Below are 16,513 nucleotides of genomic sequence, written 5' to 3'. Positions count from 1 at the left end.
CGAGTCCTTCCCAGCCCTTCCCGGGGGCAGCGCAAAGAAGGTTCCAGAGCAGCAAGAGGAGGACGAGTCTCATCTCCTGCACGGCCACACACCAGCTCTGGAGCGATGCCTGGGCTGGGCAACCACCTCAGGGGGTCCCCAACCCCCCTGGCTCAGCTAGAGCCATCCAGGTTCTTCTCCCCAGTTAAAAAGCACAAACCCGACCTGTCAGCTCTGCCCTTGCAACCCGCAGCATCCCAGCAGGTGACATCCTGCTGTTCCCAGAATGGGTTTGGTCTAAGCCAGGATTTGGGTAGAGGACACTGAGCCCACTTAACTTCAGCCAAGCAAAGTCGGGCAGGTGTAACCGGTGACCTGCAGGTGTAACCGGTGACCCGCAGGTGTAACCGGTGACCTGAAGATGCTCCAGCTCCCCCTGACTGGCAGCCCTGGGTACCAGGCAGTGGTTACCCAGAGCACAGAGGGTGCAAGAGGCAGCTCAGTCTGCCGGGGTGGTTTCTAGCCAGGATGACCTGATGCTACTGGGTGGGATGGCTCATCTTCATCTGCCCTTGGCTGCTTTCTACTTCTAATCAGGAAAAAAAAAAAAAATAAGCCTTTCAGTGAACCAGTTCTGCAATCGCATCTCATCAGCTCTGGGCAGCTGGGGCAGGATCTGGGGGACAACGTGCATGCCAGCCCAAGTCCTGTCATCCTGCCAAGTAGAAAACATGCCTGCAAACCACCTTAATCCCTGCAAGAAGCAGAAATCAGCCTGTATCTGCTCCGGGAAACGCGCTCAGGTGTGGAGTCAGCTGGCCGGGGTGTCCCTGCTCTGGGGGACGAGGGAGGGACCGCAGGACCCTGAGCTGCTTTCTAGGACTGACGTGCGGAGCTGTGGTTCTGTGCCAGGCTGGTTTGTTCCTCTCAGGATCCACATGATAGGCTTTTTTTTTTTTTTTTTTTCCCCCATTTGCGGGGTCACCTCCAAGTCTAAATCACAGGTGTGAAGTAATCCGCTCCATATTGTGCGTTGGCGGATGCTATGGGGGAAGAAATGATTAATTTATCACCCATTCCAAGATCTGAAGAAAGAAAGATAGGGAAAGGGAGAAGGAAAAGAAAGAAGGAAAAAAAACCCCTCAGAATAATTTTGCCTGAGCTGCACAGGAGCATTATTTACGGTCCAAAACTTCCACAACCTTCTGAATGTAAAGCAGAATCACAGCATCTATAACACCATGCTCTGATCAGAGTGAAAAGACATCTGAGAAGGAAGAGGAGGGAAATAATGGCATATTTTCAGCTAGCTGGGGAGATTGCAACGGGATTTTAATTCCAAAGATGCTGAACAAATTGCAGATGAGACTCTATGAGAATAAATAGCGTCTGGTCATAGATCAGCACAACTTGATTTTCTCCTCTTTAAGTGCAACAGTATCAATCTTTAGAGGGGAGGGAGTGAAAAAATCAAGGTGACAAATGAATTATTCCTCATACCTTGCTCCTCGGGCAGGAGAGAAAGAAAATCTTGTGCTTGGCAGCACGGGCCCAGGAGGGGAGCTGGGGGACGCCCCATGGCCGTGCAGACGGAACTGGCTGGAATGGGCAACAGTGCAGGAACTGGTGTGTGTGCACGTTCCATGTTATTTTCAGTATTTAACACAAATATTTTGGTCCTGGAGCATCGCTGAGCGTATTAACAATATTTAATACCAAATAGCTGGCTTTCAACCAAAGGTCTCAAAAACCTTTCGGAAACATGCATTTAATTAGATTATACAACACTCAGCGATAGAAACGTCTGCGTTTTGCCAGACATGAAAACGGGGAAATTGCAGGAAAAAGATACGGAGCAAAGTATGGAGAAGTGTTCTACATCCCCCTCAGACCTACTAAAAATAGATGCCTAGTGGTTTGTGTTTTCCAGGCTCTGGGAAAACACTAATTAATCCCTGGGGAGTTTGCATGTGGCGAGGGGAGAGAAACATTGAGGAGAATTCCTGGTCTCTTTTCTAACCTATTTCAGGATCTATATTCGAGTCCCACTTGTCTTCTCCAGGCAGACCCGTGTCCAGCGGCAGCGATTGCAGATGGAGGGGGCAGGATCGATGCTCCAGGGGCTGGAGCTGCGGAGGCTCGTGGGTGCCATGGGTGACACAATGGGGCTTCTGCCGGGCTCCCTTCCCAGGCAGGGGACAGGGAACATCAGCAGAGGCATTTCGGGGTGATGTATTTCAGCACCGATCCCTGAAGCTAAATTGTGCATTTTCTTTGCTCCTCGGACATTGCAAAGCTCCCTGAGCATCGCAGCACCGGAGCTGGGGATGCGGGAACCAGGGGCAGGTCCTGCTGCATCCGTCTGTGCTCAAAGCCAGTGGTTCCTACAAAACCCGTTTATATTCTTTAGCAATAATAGATGCATTAACAGCTGTGTTGTGCAGCAAAGGCACCCATAGTCCGGGCCGCAGCGGGTACCAGCCATGCTGCTATGCTGGGCAGACAGGCTCTGGAGAACAAGCAACTGAAAAGCAAAGCAGGAAAGAAAAGTGGGAGGAAAAAGAAGGTATTTATATACAATAAATATTTAATACTGCTTAGTGTCTCCTCCTGGAGAAACTTATAGGGATTAATTTTTACACATTCTGCCTGCTCCGCTAACGCCCTTCAGCAAGGTTAATCTTTGCCCGATGCAAGTTTGAAAATTAAATCCACGGTGGTGTACAAACTTCCTGGGTAGTCTGATTCAATTTCTTTCATTCGCCACCAAAATGATACATGCATTTTGAATACACAAACGCTTCCTCTTAGAGCAGATAATTCACGAATAGACGCTCCCCTCCTTCCCTCTCCCCCTTTCTCCTGTTGTGTATCTCAATTAATGTTTCAAGTCCGGCAGCTTTTTGATTACTGTTTCTACAGGGTCTCTGATCAGCCTGCTGGAAAGGAAAACCTTAAAGAGGGACAATTTTTTTTATGGTCTCCTGAAATTCAACACGGTGCCAGTAGCAGCAAGGAGCAGCTCCAGGCTGGGGTCTGACGTGCAGTGGAGATGCTTCAGTTATCGAGGAGATGGGGCTGAAGGGAGATGCTTTGCTGAGCCAGACTTAGTTCTGGGAGCCCCCAGCAGACGTTCGGATGCGAATTATCACTGCAGTCCCAAAGAGACCAAACTCTTCACCACACTTGTGTACGGGGACAAGAGACCACCCATGGCACAGGGACCCCACTAGCAGGTCATGGTCCCTGCTCATCCACCCAGGTGAGGTTTTTGCACTTAAAAAGGCACCGCCAGTGCATCTTTTCCCTCTGGGTCCCCAGGCAATGGCAATCTGCCTTTTGCAGGGCTGGGACCACGGCTCAGCTATCCTAAGGGATGTCCCCAAGGTCACGCTGGCAGTCCCCACCAGCACGATGCTCGCACAACCCAAGGGCTCTGTTGCCCACCCTGGGGTGCTCAGGGAAGGGTCCCCTGGGTGCAGCCCACAGTTCCACCCCACTTGAGCCGAGAAAACGGAGAAAAACAGAAAATTTGCCGAGCTAAGGAGCAGCTGACAAAAAACCAAGCAGGGTGCAGAAAATTTTCTGCAAAGAGGAACATCTCGTTGTCAAATTAACATATTAATAATTAGGCAGAATGAGAACACGAAGTCCCAACACAGGGCCCGACGATGGCACGTTTGCTCTCTGCGTTCAGCTGCGTCGAGCAGCGATTCCAGGGGTGCCACTGAGCGTGACAGCCTGAGCCTCACAAGATGTAATTTTAGTGCTTCAGAGCTCTCTTAGTTATGCATCTCTTAAAAATAAAAAACCAAACAAGCGTGTTGGCTTCTCTCTGAAGGAGAAAAACAGCTTTTTCTTTAGGGTTTTCACGTGTTTGATTTCTTTGGGGTGTTTATTTTTGCTCTGGGCTATTTGAGAAAACCCATTAAATACAGGCATAAATTGCTAAGTTTTGTTTGCTGTGAAGGTAGAAACACACAGGGCCTGTCTGAACTATTGAGTTTGTGCCTCTGGAGATAACCACTTTGCTGCCGTGATGCCCCAGGATGGAAAAAAATATCTACAACCAGAGAAGTTACAAGGAATAAATGAAATGGCAATAGGTGCCATAAATAAAACTACAGCACATTAAGACTCCCCCTGCTTTGGAGATCAAAAGCAAAACCAGCTTTCAGTGCTGTGACATGGGGAAAATCCTGTGAGAGCCCCAAATCCAGCAGGTTGATTATGTGCCCGGAGAAGATGCTGGGATTGAAGATCTCCTCCACGTGAGAGGGGACACCCCTTCCCCCAGCTGGAAGCACCAAGGGAGGGATGAGTTAAGAGTGAATTATTTCCAAGGCTGTAACGAACCAAAGGACAATTGCGGAACAATCCTGATGGATTGGAGCTTGGCAATGGTGATTTTGCAGTGACCATCCCCTTGCTAACCACGGCACAGCATCCTGATGTTCTGGAGAGAGATGGGAACACCACAGACTATTGAGCATCCCCGTACTCGGCTGTAAGCACCAAGTGCCAGGGCTGGTATTCAAACTTTGCATTTTCCTCTCATTGCTCGAGTCACAAGGCTGCACGTCTGTACTCTCGAATGTCAAGTAGTGCCTCCTGGTTGAAATCAGAGCTTGGATGAAGCCAGATGCTTTGAAAAGCATTAAAGCTCGGTGGTTTTGGGCCATTGTGTAACGGCAGGAGAGCAATGCTGGTTAAACAGCGACTGACAGATGTTGAGCATCAGCCCAGGTTGGATTCAAAGGTTGCTCTTGCCTGAAAGTAAGAAAAACACATGGGAAGAAAACAGAAAAGAACCAGCAGAGCCGACAGCCCTTGCATGGATAATTCTGTCATTGCTTCAAGCTGAGCCCTTGCTGAGAGTTTCCAGCCAGGCTGTGGGTGAAGGTCCCCGGTGTCGCCTTCACCCCAAGCCGGCGAGGGATGGGACACGATGCTCTTGGCAGAGGGACACGGGGATTGTGGTGCCAAGTGACACAAGAATCAGCCTGATGAGACTCACTGCTGCAGCAGCCGTCGGTCCTGCTCAGATCACTCATTTCAAAAAAATATTTTTAAAAAGTCCGGAAATTGTCTGTCTGGTGGAGTGCCCAGCTGGCAGGAAAGCCTGAGCAGTGAATTTGCAGTGGCACAGGTCCTGTGCGAGGTGCTGAGAGAGGGGATACATTTGATTTGCTCTGTATTAGCTTTTGCTGGAGACTCTGCAGCTTAATTTACAGGTAACGGTGAAGTGCCAAGAGGCATCTCCAGCTCACTTGCTCTTTCTCACAGAAAGTCATGGAAGGGTTTTTATTTCGTTTTCCCACCTGTGGGTCAGATCAGTTCTAGCCTTTTGATTGAGACATTAATAAAAAAAAGTCAAACCAGGCCAGGCTGGGAAGAAGATGCTGGACAAAAAGCAGCTGAACAAAGAAGACAGCTCTAGCTTGCCTCATATGCTGTGAAAGCCTCACGCTACCAGATGCTTTACATTTTCTCTTCGTGCTAAGGCACGTTCCTCTCCCCTTCTCCTTATAGCCTCCCACTTTGTCTTGCTGTTTCTCTCATTCCAGGAGAGCTTTAGTCACACTAAGGAAGCCCAATACTTTTAATAAAACACCCCTGCACAGCTTTTCTTCTAAGTTGTTTGCCCCAAATCACCCAGACCATAGGGAATAAGTGCCCGAGGATCTGGTCTCTAAATTTAACCATAGCCAACACTTCTTTTATAGCCATTTTTATTTTTACCAGCCTCGTGATAACAAGGTATTTAAGGAACCAGGAGGAGCATCGCTTTGAGAGATAAGAACAGAACAGGGTGCATCCCAAACGAAGCTGTTGTGTATTGCAGAGCACAAACGGGGTGTGCTCATGGTGTGGATGAGGCTGGAGTGGTACACGGCAGAGCTGAGACCCCCAGCGTGCTGCTCCCCCTGCTCTGGGGACCCCAGACCCCTCTGTCCCCTTCCCCACCAGCCCCGAGGAGGAGCAGGAATGTGTCCATCACCATCAGCTGCCTTCTCTTCCAAACCACAGGCTGTTTTAAGGACAGACACAAACCAAGGGGCTCTGAGAAACAAGCCAACAGACATACAGCTGGCATGGGGACCTGGGCCCCTTCATCCAGAACGCGGCTAAAAAATAAACCCAGAAGGAATATTTCCCGTTTTGCCAGCAGAAACCAAGTCACACAGCAATTCAGGTTTTACCTTAGGAAGCAAACACACGGCTCCTCGTGCCGGGGTCAGCTCAGGTCACTGGATAGGAAAAACTCTTCCGGCTTCACCTTCTTTCTTAATACAGAGAAGTGCATAAATCCCAGCTTAGTTGAGCCTCTGCCTGTTAGGAAATAAAAAAGAATAATAAAAAAAAAGCAATCGCAGGCAGAACAAAGCAGACCCTGGTAACCTTGCAGCTGCCCCTTCCCCTGCCCAGGTGCTTTCAAAGGCTGTTGGAAACACGACTGGGCTCAGCTGCGCTCAGTTGACTCTTCCCCAACGAGGCTGGTGTCACCTTGGAGCATCATCAGGATCCAAGTTAAATCTTTCCAGCCAAGTCTAAGTAATTCAAGCTATTTTTCCAACCAGTTTCTTCCCCCAGCTGTGGTACCTCCGCATTTCGGGGAACCATTTGCATGAAGCCATTTCTTACAGGGGTTTCCAGAAGAGCCATCATCTTCTCGCAAGTCCCTGGAGTGAAACCTGTGGGAGACAAGGAGAGGATGAGCAAAGTGTCCCCCACGTCACCTCCTCCAGCGCATCCATGCAGCAGCGCCCTGGGGATGAGATGCGAGTTTGGGGTTGAGGAGCTCACCAAGAAGCTGGAGAAATGTTGTTTTTTCCTGAATTCATCTCAGGATGGGAAGACCAGTTGAAGCAAAGACTCCTGGGGTGCCGTTGCTGCCAGGGTGGAGAAGGTGGAGAGCTGGTGGGTGCCTGATCTTCTCATCCAAGTCCCAGCAACCACAATCCTTGGGTTGGGTTTTTGCACTGTTGGGTCGATCTGAGAGTCTCACTGAGGAAAAAAAAGATTCCAGGCCTGGAAGTTCTGTCTCTGATGGGTTTATTATTTTACAGTATGCATTTACCTTTAAGCGCTTTCACCGTTGTTCTGATGAACATTCTGGCTCCACGGAGCGGTCGTGGGGAAATCACGCTGCAATCAACTTCAAGAAGACATTCACATCATGTCGGTTTAGGTGGAAACAGTAAACTTGATTTATTGAAAAAAAATCTATTACATTTATTCCTTTATTACACAGGTTTAAAATATTTAAAAATAGCTCTTACGGGCATTACACTTAAATTTTATGACATGTTTATCGGACTTTGAAGAAATGTACAATATGTCTTTCGACACTATATTTTAAAAAGGGCCTTATGTACTAAATTTTTTTTTCCATAGGTTTTATTTTTCTTATCAACATTTGTTCAAGTCATATATATTAAGGGAGGAGGGAAATAAAATTACACAAAAAGAATGTCTGCAAATACAAGTAGTAATTTTATTGCAATATACCGTAGCTAAGTGGTCTGGGGAAATCGGAACAGTTTGGAGCTCAGTACAATTACAACACTGTGGAATTCAACAGAGGATTTTTTTTTTCTTAAAGCAAAGAAATAAAAGGAAAAATAAAAGAAAAAAGCTCCCTTGATGAAAATTTATAACAGAATCACATGACCTAGACAGACGCACACGTGTGTACATACATCAATATATGGCTTATCTGCTGCAGAGAGGAATGTGCAACGTTTTCTGACCTTCCCACTGTTCCTGGACAAGGCTCTTGCCAAGGTGACTGAGAAGCTGAGCTCTCCTATATATTATTAAATACTCCTTTTCACTGCTTTGCTGCCGGAGTCTGCAGTTTTTAGAGTAGCACCTTTTCTTTTTTTTTTTTCTTTTTCCCCCCCGCAAGTGAAGAGGAAATAAAAATACATGAGAGAACACAACAGAAGAAGGGAGATGGATGGATGGATGGATGTGGCTCTCCCAGACCAAAAGCACCACACGGCTTTGCCTCCCTTCCGCTTGGGCAGGAGGGGGGGAAAAGACATCATATATAGGCTTTTCTTCACAGTAAATGTGATGTCTTTTCCTTTCTGGTGAAAGACCCCCCTTGGCTCAAGCATTGCTGTAACGCTCCAGGCCAAATAATAATAAAAAGCGCATCCCGCAACATCTATTTTCCAGCCGAGAGATCGAAACGAGGAAAACGGCCAGGGAGAAAACAAACAAAACAAACGGAAAAAGAAGATGGTGTCAGCAGGTTGCGAGCTGAAAATGCTGCATTAAAATGAAAAAAAAAAAAAAACAACGACAAGCCGTCCTGGCAGAGCCAGCGTGGGAAGAGCAGGAAAATTGCAGATTCCCGGGAGCGCTCGGCAGGAACCCGCACGGCTTCAGCATCGCGTCAGGACATCCCACAAATACATAAATTAGCACCACAAACATTCAGCGACTGAGTACAATCTGGTATGGTTACCACCATATAAAATGCGTGAATATTTTTGGGAAAAAAAAAAAAAGAAAAAGAAAAAGAAAAAGAAAGATGTAAGCACATTAATACTTTTTCTACGTGGACCGTATTAAGCTACCCCAATACAATTAAGGAAAAGAGCGGGTCTTCTACATAACAAATTCTGAAGGTGGCATGCATTTATAATCAAAGACTGTAGCAAAAGCCATCAGTCTGTGTTGAAAGTGGCTAAAAAGCAAAGGCTGGCGGGAGACCGGGCAATGGCAGGGTATCACCAGTGTTGTATTAAAGTTATTCAAATAGATAGCACCACAGAGACAGGTAAAAATAAAAAGCACCTTTTTTTTTTTCTTCCTTTTTTTGTGTTTTTACACTTAGTATTCATAGAAGACAAAGGGATTTCCCCTGCCACTGCAATCTGCCGCTGGGAATGGATATTTTTTTTTAATTATTATTTTAAAAGAATGCCGAAGGAAAAAAAAAAAAGAAGAATTAATTTAAAACACGTACGTTAAGGTAAGCAAGTGCATAAAAAGGCAGAGAGTCAAAGCGGATCTTGCTTTTAGGTGAGGATTTTGTTGAAATCTCATTAAAAAGTGGCTTTAATTTCCTTATTTTGAAGCGAATCATTCCAAAAGGCAACTGTGGCTTGTGGGGGGTGGTTTGCCCCGGATCCAGGGTTGGGGACACGAGTCGCCGTCGTCGTTCCCAGGTGGACGCTGGGCTGGGATGGTGGTGGGAAGGGTGGTGGTTTTAATCCAGACAGGGTCACATGCATGTTTTGAAGCCAGAAACCATTTCAACATTTAAAATAATATACAATAGAAATATTTACTTACAAACGTATAAAAATATAAGCACCTTTAATACATGGGAAAGAGATGCCCAGGGTGACTTTTAGCTCTCAAATTCAGGGGGGTTGAATTTTCTAAAATGTAGAATTACATGATTCAATGGCTATATTAAAAATTCTGGAAGTGGCTGTGATGTCAACTTGCTGGAGCTGATCCGAATCTCATGGAAGTCAATGAAATTCCTCCGACGGGCTTCAGCGGGGTTCGGATTGGAGCCGGGACTTCAACGTCAAGCTGAACACAGGAGTTTCAAGTTTTTTCCATTTTTCCTTAGAAACAAACACACACACGCTAACGTAGAGCCAAGCACTCGGTATCGCTTCGTGGCAAGAAGAAGAAGAAGTTGTCTTTGATGGCGGTGGGGTCTGCTGGGCGGCCGTGGAGCAGCGCGGTGGCGGTGACACGGGGACAGGGCTGGGGGACAGGGCGCGGGGCCACGCGTGCGGCGGTCGGTCATGCGATTCTGCGTCTGTCGTGGGAACGGTCCCCTCGGTCGGCGGTTCGGTGGCACAGAGGAACTCGGGCAAAACGAGGAACGAAAGGAAACGGAAAAAAATAACCCATCGCTGTCCAGTTTCAGAACGTGCATGTGACAAGGAACTCCTCTTTTTTTTTTTTTTTTTTTGTTTTGTTTTAATTAATTAAATGGCGCAATGAGGTTACGAGGTTGCTCATTTGGAGACTAGTTTTCAGGTGGCTCTTAGCCCATGAAGCAAGCTGGTCCCACCTCGAATCCAAATTTCTGTGACGCTTCTCCGAAGTCATTGAACATGATGTCGACTATAGGTACTTGCTCTACCTTGGGCGTATTGATTTCCAGGATTGTCTTCTGGTAGCCCTTCTTCGCCTGACGGGGACAAGAGGGAGAAAGAGGAGCTCTGCTGATGCCTCCAAGCTAACAACAGCAAGTTATCACAAATAACGATTCACCGGTCAGCTGGGAATACGGTGACAATACTTCCCAGGTATCTTCTGAGCTAAATTAGAGGCACCCAGCACCCAAACACACATTTGCCCCACAGAGCCATCTCAAGGGGGATGGTGACCAGTGACCAAACCCCTGGGAGATGCCAGTTCTGAGCCCAGACTTTGGAGCAGAAGAAGCTGCTGCCACACGGATCAGAAGACATTAAACTGCTGCCAGCACATCTCAGAGCTGGCACAGGAGCCTGGTAAAATTGTTGTGGCTGTGGTGTAGTTGTTTTGCCTCCCCAAGGATATACATGGGTTGTTGAGCAAATATGAGCAATTTAATTTGAATATATTAGTTAGACTATTATCCAAACACTATCGAGAAAGATCACATTTAAAGTTTGATGGAATTCACAAGGTGATGTTGACTTTTTATTGTGCCTGGTAGCCATACAGTTATTTCCAAAATATAAATAATTATTAGAGGAGCAGAAGTGCACCCGAGGGCATACAAAGCTGCACAAACAAGTGAATTTATGGAGCAGCTTTTGGCTCTGCCTTACCCTCTGATTTGTGTCCCTCAGAAGAACAGGCTATATCACAGCTGCTGAGAAAGGGCTGTAAGATCAGGAAAACCACATTCAAATAACGGCCCAAACATCAGCCCTGGAGACCATCCAGTGCTGGCTGCAGCAGCATCACGGCCAGAGTGCAGGTCTGACCAGGACCTCTGCGGTCACCCCAAAAATCAGGTAGCCCAACCTCATTTTTCATGTGGCAGAGCTCAATCTTAAATGTCCTGCCTGTGGTTCATGAAGGATGATCTACCAGGGTGCCAGAGACGGTACAGGAGATGCAGAGCATCCTTCTGCAAGGCTGCAATAAACTCCCTTGGCGCATTTTAGCTCCTTTTTACAGCCTGCAGGAAAGTCTCCAGCAGAGAGGAAGGACTGGGGCACGCTGGTTTGGAAGCGATGCCCAAAGTTCTGAGCCAATACCAAACCCTTAATGCTTTGCCTCCAAGATTTCCTGAAAGCGCTTAAGAAAAATTACCAAAGCCTGCAAAATTCATATGCAACTGTGCGTCATCGCTTGCCTCGCCCCATGTGAGTAAACGGAGTAAGAGCAAAGGCAATGGGGGGCATTTAAAAGCAGCTGGTGGTTTTAGGTAGGTCCTTTCCTTTATGCAGAGCCAGCAACAAAGGAAATTAATCTGGTTTCTAGAGGTGCTGCTGCTTCCCCTGACCTTAAGTGGAATGATGTATTCCCAGCAAAGGGAAGAGCAGGCTGGATGCCTCCCACGCTGGGGACAATCCTCAAGGCAACTACGAGGCACAGGGAATTTGGAGGTGATTTGCTCTGAGACAGACAGTGCTGGACAACCAGGGGAGGGGACAGACACCTCCAGCACTGTCCCTTTCTGCAGGGACGGGCCAAGCCCAGCTCTGCCCACGTACCGCGCAGCCGTCGAGGGTGGCTCGGATGTAGGGGTTGTTGTCGTAGGACATCTCCTCGTCGTTGGAGCCCAGGAAGCGGATGGCCCTGTCGTAGCTGTTGGTGGTGGCGTCATGCCAGGCGACGGACTGGTAGCAGTTGTACGTGATGTTCTGGTGGGCTGAGGCGCTCAGGAGCCGGAGGAAAGTCATCTGCACCACTCCGATGGGGTTCCCGTCCGAATCCACGTAGGAGAGCTGTGAGAAGCAGAGAAGGGGAAACACTGGGCAGTGAGGGGTAATGCAACGTGTTTGGGGGGTTCTGAGGACCACCAGCCTCACCCGTCCTTGTCACCCGGCGCAGTCTCACCACCCCATGGGGACACAGATACTGCTCCTGCCACAGGGATGCTCTGGTCCCCCTGCAGCCAGGCCACAGCTACCGAGGGCACTTTAGTTTTCTTGCTGCTCATGAGCTAAAAAAAACTAAGGCTAACACAGGGTAGGAGGAGAAAAAACAGGGGGATTTCAAGCCCTGGTTGCAAAAATGTGCACTGCTAAGCAAACTTGGGGGTATATATCTCAAGTTTAAGGCAATAGAGAGCATATTACTCCAGCTTTTGAAAAGGAGAGAGCACAGATTTCTGTAAGGGTTTGGGGCTTCATTCTTCTACCATTTTGGACGTGGTTTTCTGATTGCTGTGGGTATTTTGTTCTGCATGCACTGGGGTATTTCCCATTCATTTTTCTTGGGCACCAACACACTGGGTTTTAAGCAATCTTTGCACTTAGTGCGAAGAGGGGGACAGCTAGTTTGCATGTATAAACTAATTTCAGGTGGCATTTCCAGCCACGGCCAAGCTACCAGAGCTGCTGTTTGTTACTGTCCTCTACAGACAGTGGGTTTCTTCAGAAATGACCAGGAGAAAAACAGAAGGTACACAGACAGCGCAGCGTTCTTCGAGGTACCACAAAACATCGGTGCAAGCTGCAAACAGTAGAAGAGATTCATAACCAGACAATAAGTTCATGAGTAAAACGACAATAAAAATGCATAAATATACCAACCGGTTGTCAGGATACCGTTGCACTGTCCTCCTGAGAGTTAAATATGACTGACCATGGGAGAGCCACGCATGCCAGCAGGAGAGCTGCCAGAAAACCACCAGGACGTGGAAGGAAAGGGACACAAAATGCCAACTACCCAATGACACATGGCACTACTGATCCGTAGGACCCACTTCTCTTATTTTATTTGTTCTTATTTCAAATCAGTGCTTGGTTTGGGAGCCTGTCTGCTGGTTACGGGGTCTCAGTTGCTTTTCTGCCCCTGCAGATTGCATGAAGACCTGTCCCAGTTTTTTGCGACTGGAGCCACTAGGAACTGCTTGTGTGCATAAGGCTCGCTCATGGGAAAACAGTTCTGCAAAAATCAATCCTTTCCGGTTTTCTCTGTGATAGTATTATATCACCGTGGCAGACGCCATACGGCTGTGAAGGATAACAGGATGGGATGGGTGGCAGGCCTTGTTAGAGCTGCTGGGAATTGTGTGTCACGCACACAGCAGGAAAGCAGAGTCCAGAGGAAAACATCTGCAACCCTTTTATCCCTTGAAATACAGTTTGACCGCATCGTGAGAAACGATAAGAAATCAGCTCCAAGTACTCTGTGTCATTGATTAATGGCAGTGCAGAAGCATCAAACAAGATTGTTTCCTTGTATTTTATGTTTACTATGTTCTCCCTGCTTTAAATATCCCCAGAAGAAAAAGCGAGCATCTTCAGGGCTGCACAACTCGTGCAGACGCTGAGATTCGTACAGAAATCCCCCGCCAGCAACCTGTGCTCTCGGCAGGGCTGAGCAGCTGGGTGGAAATGTTCCCCTCGGCTTTGGGGACCCCCGTGGGCTCAGTCCCCACAAGAGACCACACTGGGGCTGCGTGGGAAGACACCAGGGACCTTCTCCATGGGGTAACAGGAGCAACACTGCACCCAGAGGGGAAGCCAAACTCAGTCATCCCACCCATCTGCACACAGATTGCAACTATCTTGGATCCGGGAAAATGCCTCCCCAATTTAGCAATCTCATGGCTGGGGCAAAATGAGAGGTACTTTAAAAAAGAAAAATTAAAAAAAAAAAAAAAAAATAATCAAACTTTACTTTTACGGCTTGCATGTTTAACGGTTTTGTAGTTTGCTTAGGTGGGTCTTCTACGTGCTGGTGGCTTTTTTCTGAACAGAAAATGCAGGACAGGTAAAAAGCAAAAAAACAGCAACACAGAAAGATGGAACAGAGGGTTCCAAGTAGCACTGAAATTCCTATTTAAAAAAAACGGGCCCTAAGCTCTAGGTTGGCAATTCAGCCTCTAATGTAGCTGATAAACAGACTGAAAAAAAAAAAGGCAAAGAAATGGAGGTATTTGTAATATTAACTGAAGAAGTGCTCTGTAATTAAGCTACGAGCAGTTGCCCTCCAAGGAGCTCCAAGGCTGCAGCTTTGGCTTTGCAGCCGTATTCCATGAAGCAGAAAAGCTGCAGCAAGCCATACCCCTTCTTGTGGGCAGAATCGGAGCAAAATGTGTTTAGTGGCAATGAAATGTGGCTTAAGAAAACAACACGGTGATTTTTGTTGCTGTTGTTGTTTGCCTTTTAAGGTGGAAGTTTGGGGCACTGCACGAAACCTCTGCCCCGGGGAGAGCAGGACTGCGCGAGGCAGCTCAGCGCTGTACGTTGGAGCAGCTCCAGTTTTCAGGGCCAGGTCGGTTTTATCCACCGAATATTTCCTTCTTCCCTAATTCTCTTGATTTGTCTGAGCACGTTATCTGCATCCCGCTAATCCTACAAGAATGGATACACACGGGGGAGATGTCTGTTGCTTAAGGAGACCTGGCTTACACTAATCAGCTGCTGCTCTGACAAGGATGCTCTGACATTCCCGACCAAAGCTCAGCTCTGTGAGATTGATCCATCTACAACACGAATAACCTGTTATACAACAAAATACTAGAGCTCCTTCTCTGGTTTATGTGTTGCTGTCTTTCTTGCTTGCTGACATCAAACATTGTTTGACCCTATGACAGTTTCTGTCCCTTGAAAAAAAAATCCTTGATTGTGACTAAGTCAAATTCCAGGCCACCAGGCTTGGCAAACATGCATGGCTTGAAATCTTCCTTTAAACCAATGCCTTGACATCTCCCAAGCTCTGTGGGTGGTATGGGAGCCCTCGATGTGGCTCATCTCCAGCGTGGGAGATGAAATCCATCCTTCGGGGAAAACCCGCCCCAGATGTGCCGATTCACCCCCTCAGCTGGGTACCAGCACCGTGCCCAGCTCCGGGCTGGAGCATCACATCGGGGGGCTCGGGATAAGGCTAAACTGCTGGGGGACAGCAGCACGGGGACACCCAGTTTGTCCTTGTCACAATGGGAACTGATTAGGAGACAGCAAGAGCTCTCCCGTGGGATGCAGCCCTCTCCCGTGGGATGCCTGCTCCTACGTTTCCAGTCAAGCAGAATGGGAAAAAGCATCCCCACTGGGTTTTGTTTCTTTTTTTCTTTCTTTTTTTTCTTTTTTTTTTTTTTTTTCAGTATTCCACCTTAAATGTTTTTCCTGTGACTGGTGATGGTTATTAGTCCAGCATGCAGAGTGCAGCAGGTCTGGCCATAGCGAAGCAGATGACGCGCTCTGATTCAGACCCGAGGGCCAAGGTTAGCCACTTACCAACGACCCCCGCTTGTACTGACTATACCATGTGGAAGGCTTTTCTTTGGGCCAACGAGCCATTTTACTCTGTAAAATATGACATGGGTTAAAGACAACAGAAAGCACCAAGATGCATCTTACCAGTTTACCGCGCTTGAATTCACTGAACCAGGAGCCTGGGTTTTCCTTTGGCCAAGAAGTAATTCTAGCCTAGTTTGTGGACGGCAAGGGGGAGAGAGAGAAAGAAGAAAAAAGAAATAAAAAAAAGTTACATTCGGTTCCACAAGCAGGGTCTACATGCCTTTTTGAAACTGTCCAACTTTAAAATGGTTTCTTAATCTTTATACAGCTGTAACAAAACCAGTCGGCAGCACCCTAAGGTGCCAGCAGCCTCTCGAGCAGAATGGGATGACGTGGTGCTGCCCTGCGTGCCCAGCGCTGCTTTGGCACCAGCCTCCTTCGTTAAGGGCTAATGATCAACTTTGGATGCAAAACCAGCAGTGCAGTCTATCGGCAGGGGACAGAAAAGGAAAAAACCAAAAAGGAACATCATCAACGGTAAAAGATTTGTTGATCTCCGTGGGAGAGCTGGGGTGGAAAGGCGACGCTGATGACGGAGAAGGCTGCTGTCACTCTAGCGTCACATCCAGGTGCTGTGGGGCTGGGAAAAGAGTGGGACAAAGGAAAAGTCTCTCGCGTTTGTGCAGCAATAAGCGGGCAGCGCATCCTCCACAGTCGGTGCTGGCCCATCACACGTGACGGAGCTCCAACTACCTGGAGCAATGCAGGGGGTGACCTTGACAAGGAATGAGCTGTCGGAGCATCCTTTACAGCAGCCCCGTCCGAGCAGCGGAATCACCTGGAGTCAGGGCACCAGGACGTGGCTGCCGTCTGCTCCTTTCCCCTCCCACAAACTCCCTCACATCTGCTGGAAATCTCCCCAAAAGCAACAGCCAAGTTGTGCGCAGGTGCCTGGGAATTGTCCTTTCCTGCACACAAAGCGAGTCAGCGTGTTTCTGTTGGGTTGAGAATGGACGGAAAGGGGATACGGCTTAAATTCTACCGCAGCTTACAAGGAATGAGTTAAATGAAGCTCATGGGGAGCTGCAGTTCCTGCACTGACACACACTTCTGCCTTTGTAAAGCAAAGTTACAAATAA

The 16,513-nt window shown here is 47.8% G+C and overlaps 1 protein-coding gene across 2 annotated transcripts in view; it reads right to left on the bottom strand.

Moving 5' to 3' along the window:
• Nucleotides 1-7,724: 7,724 nt before the first annotated feature.
• The window catches only part of COL5A1 (collagen type V alpha 1 chain), a 140,456-nt gene continuing 131,667 nt past the window's right edge, over nucleotides 7,725-16,513 (bottom strand). Inside the window, exons 64-66 of one of the 2 annotated variants that reach the window (XM_065648716.1) lie at nucleotides 15,495-15,563; nucleotides 11,676-11,909; nucleotides 7,725-10,153 (exon numbers count right to left, since the gene is read on the bottom strand). In XM_065648716.1, the coding sequence (XP_065504788.1) occupies nucleotides 10,007-10,153; nucleotides 11,676-11,909; nucleotides 15,495-15,563 (450 nt within the window). In that variant the 3' untranslated portion in view covers nucleotides 7,725-10,006. Of the gene's footprint in view, nucleotides 10,154-11,675; nucleotides 11,910-15,371; nucleotides 15,441-15,494; nucleotides 15,564-16,513 lie in introns of both variants that reach the window. The other variant, XM_065648717.1, reaches the window with a different exon arrangement.

The sequence above is a fragment of the Caloenas nicobarica genome, chromosome 19 (genome assembly GCF_036013445.1).
Source record: "Caloenas nicobarica isolate bCalNic1 chromosome 19, bCalNic1.hap1, whole genome shotgun sequence".
Lineage (NCBI taxonomy): Eukaryota > Metazoa > Chordata > Aves > Columbiformes > Columbidae > Caloenas > Caloenas nicobarica.
This window is presented reverse-complemented; position numbering and strand designations above follow the sequence as displayed.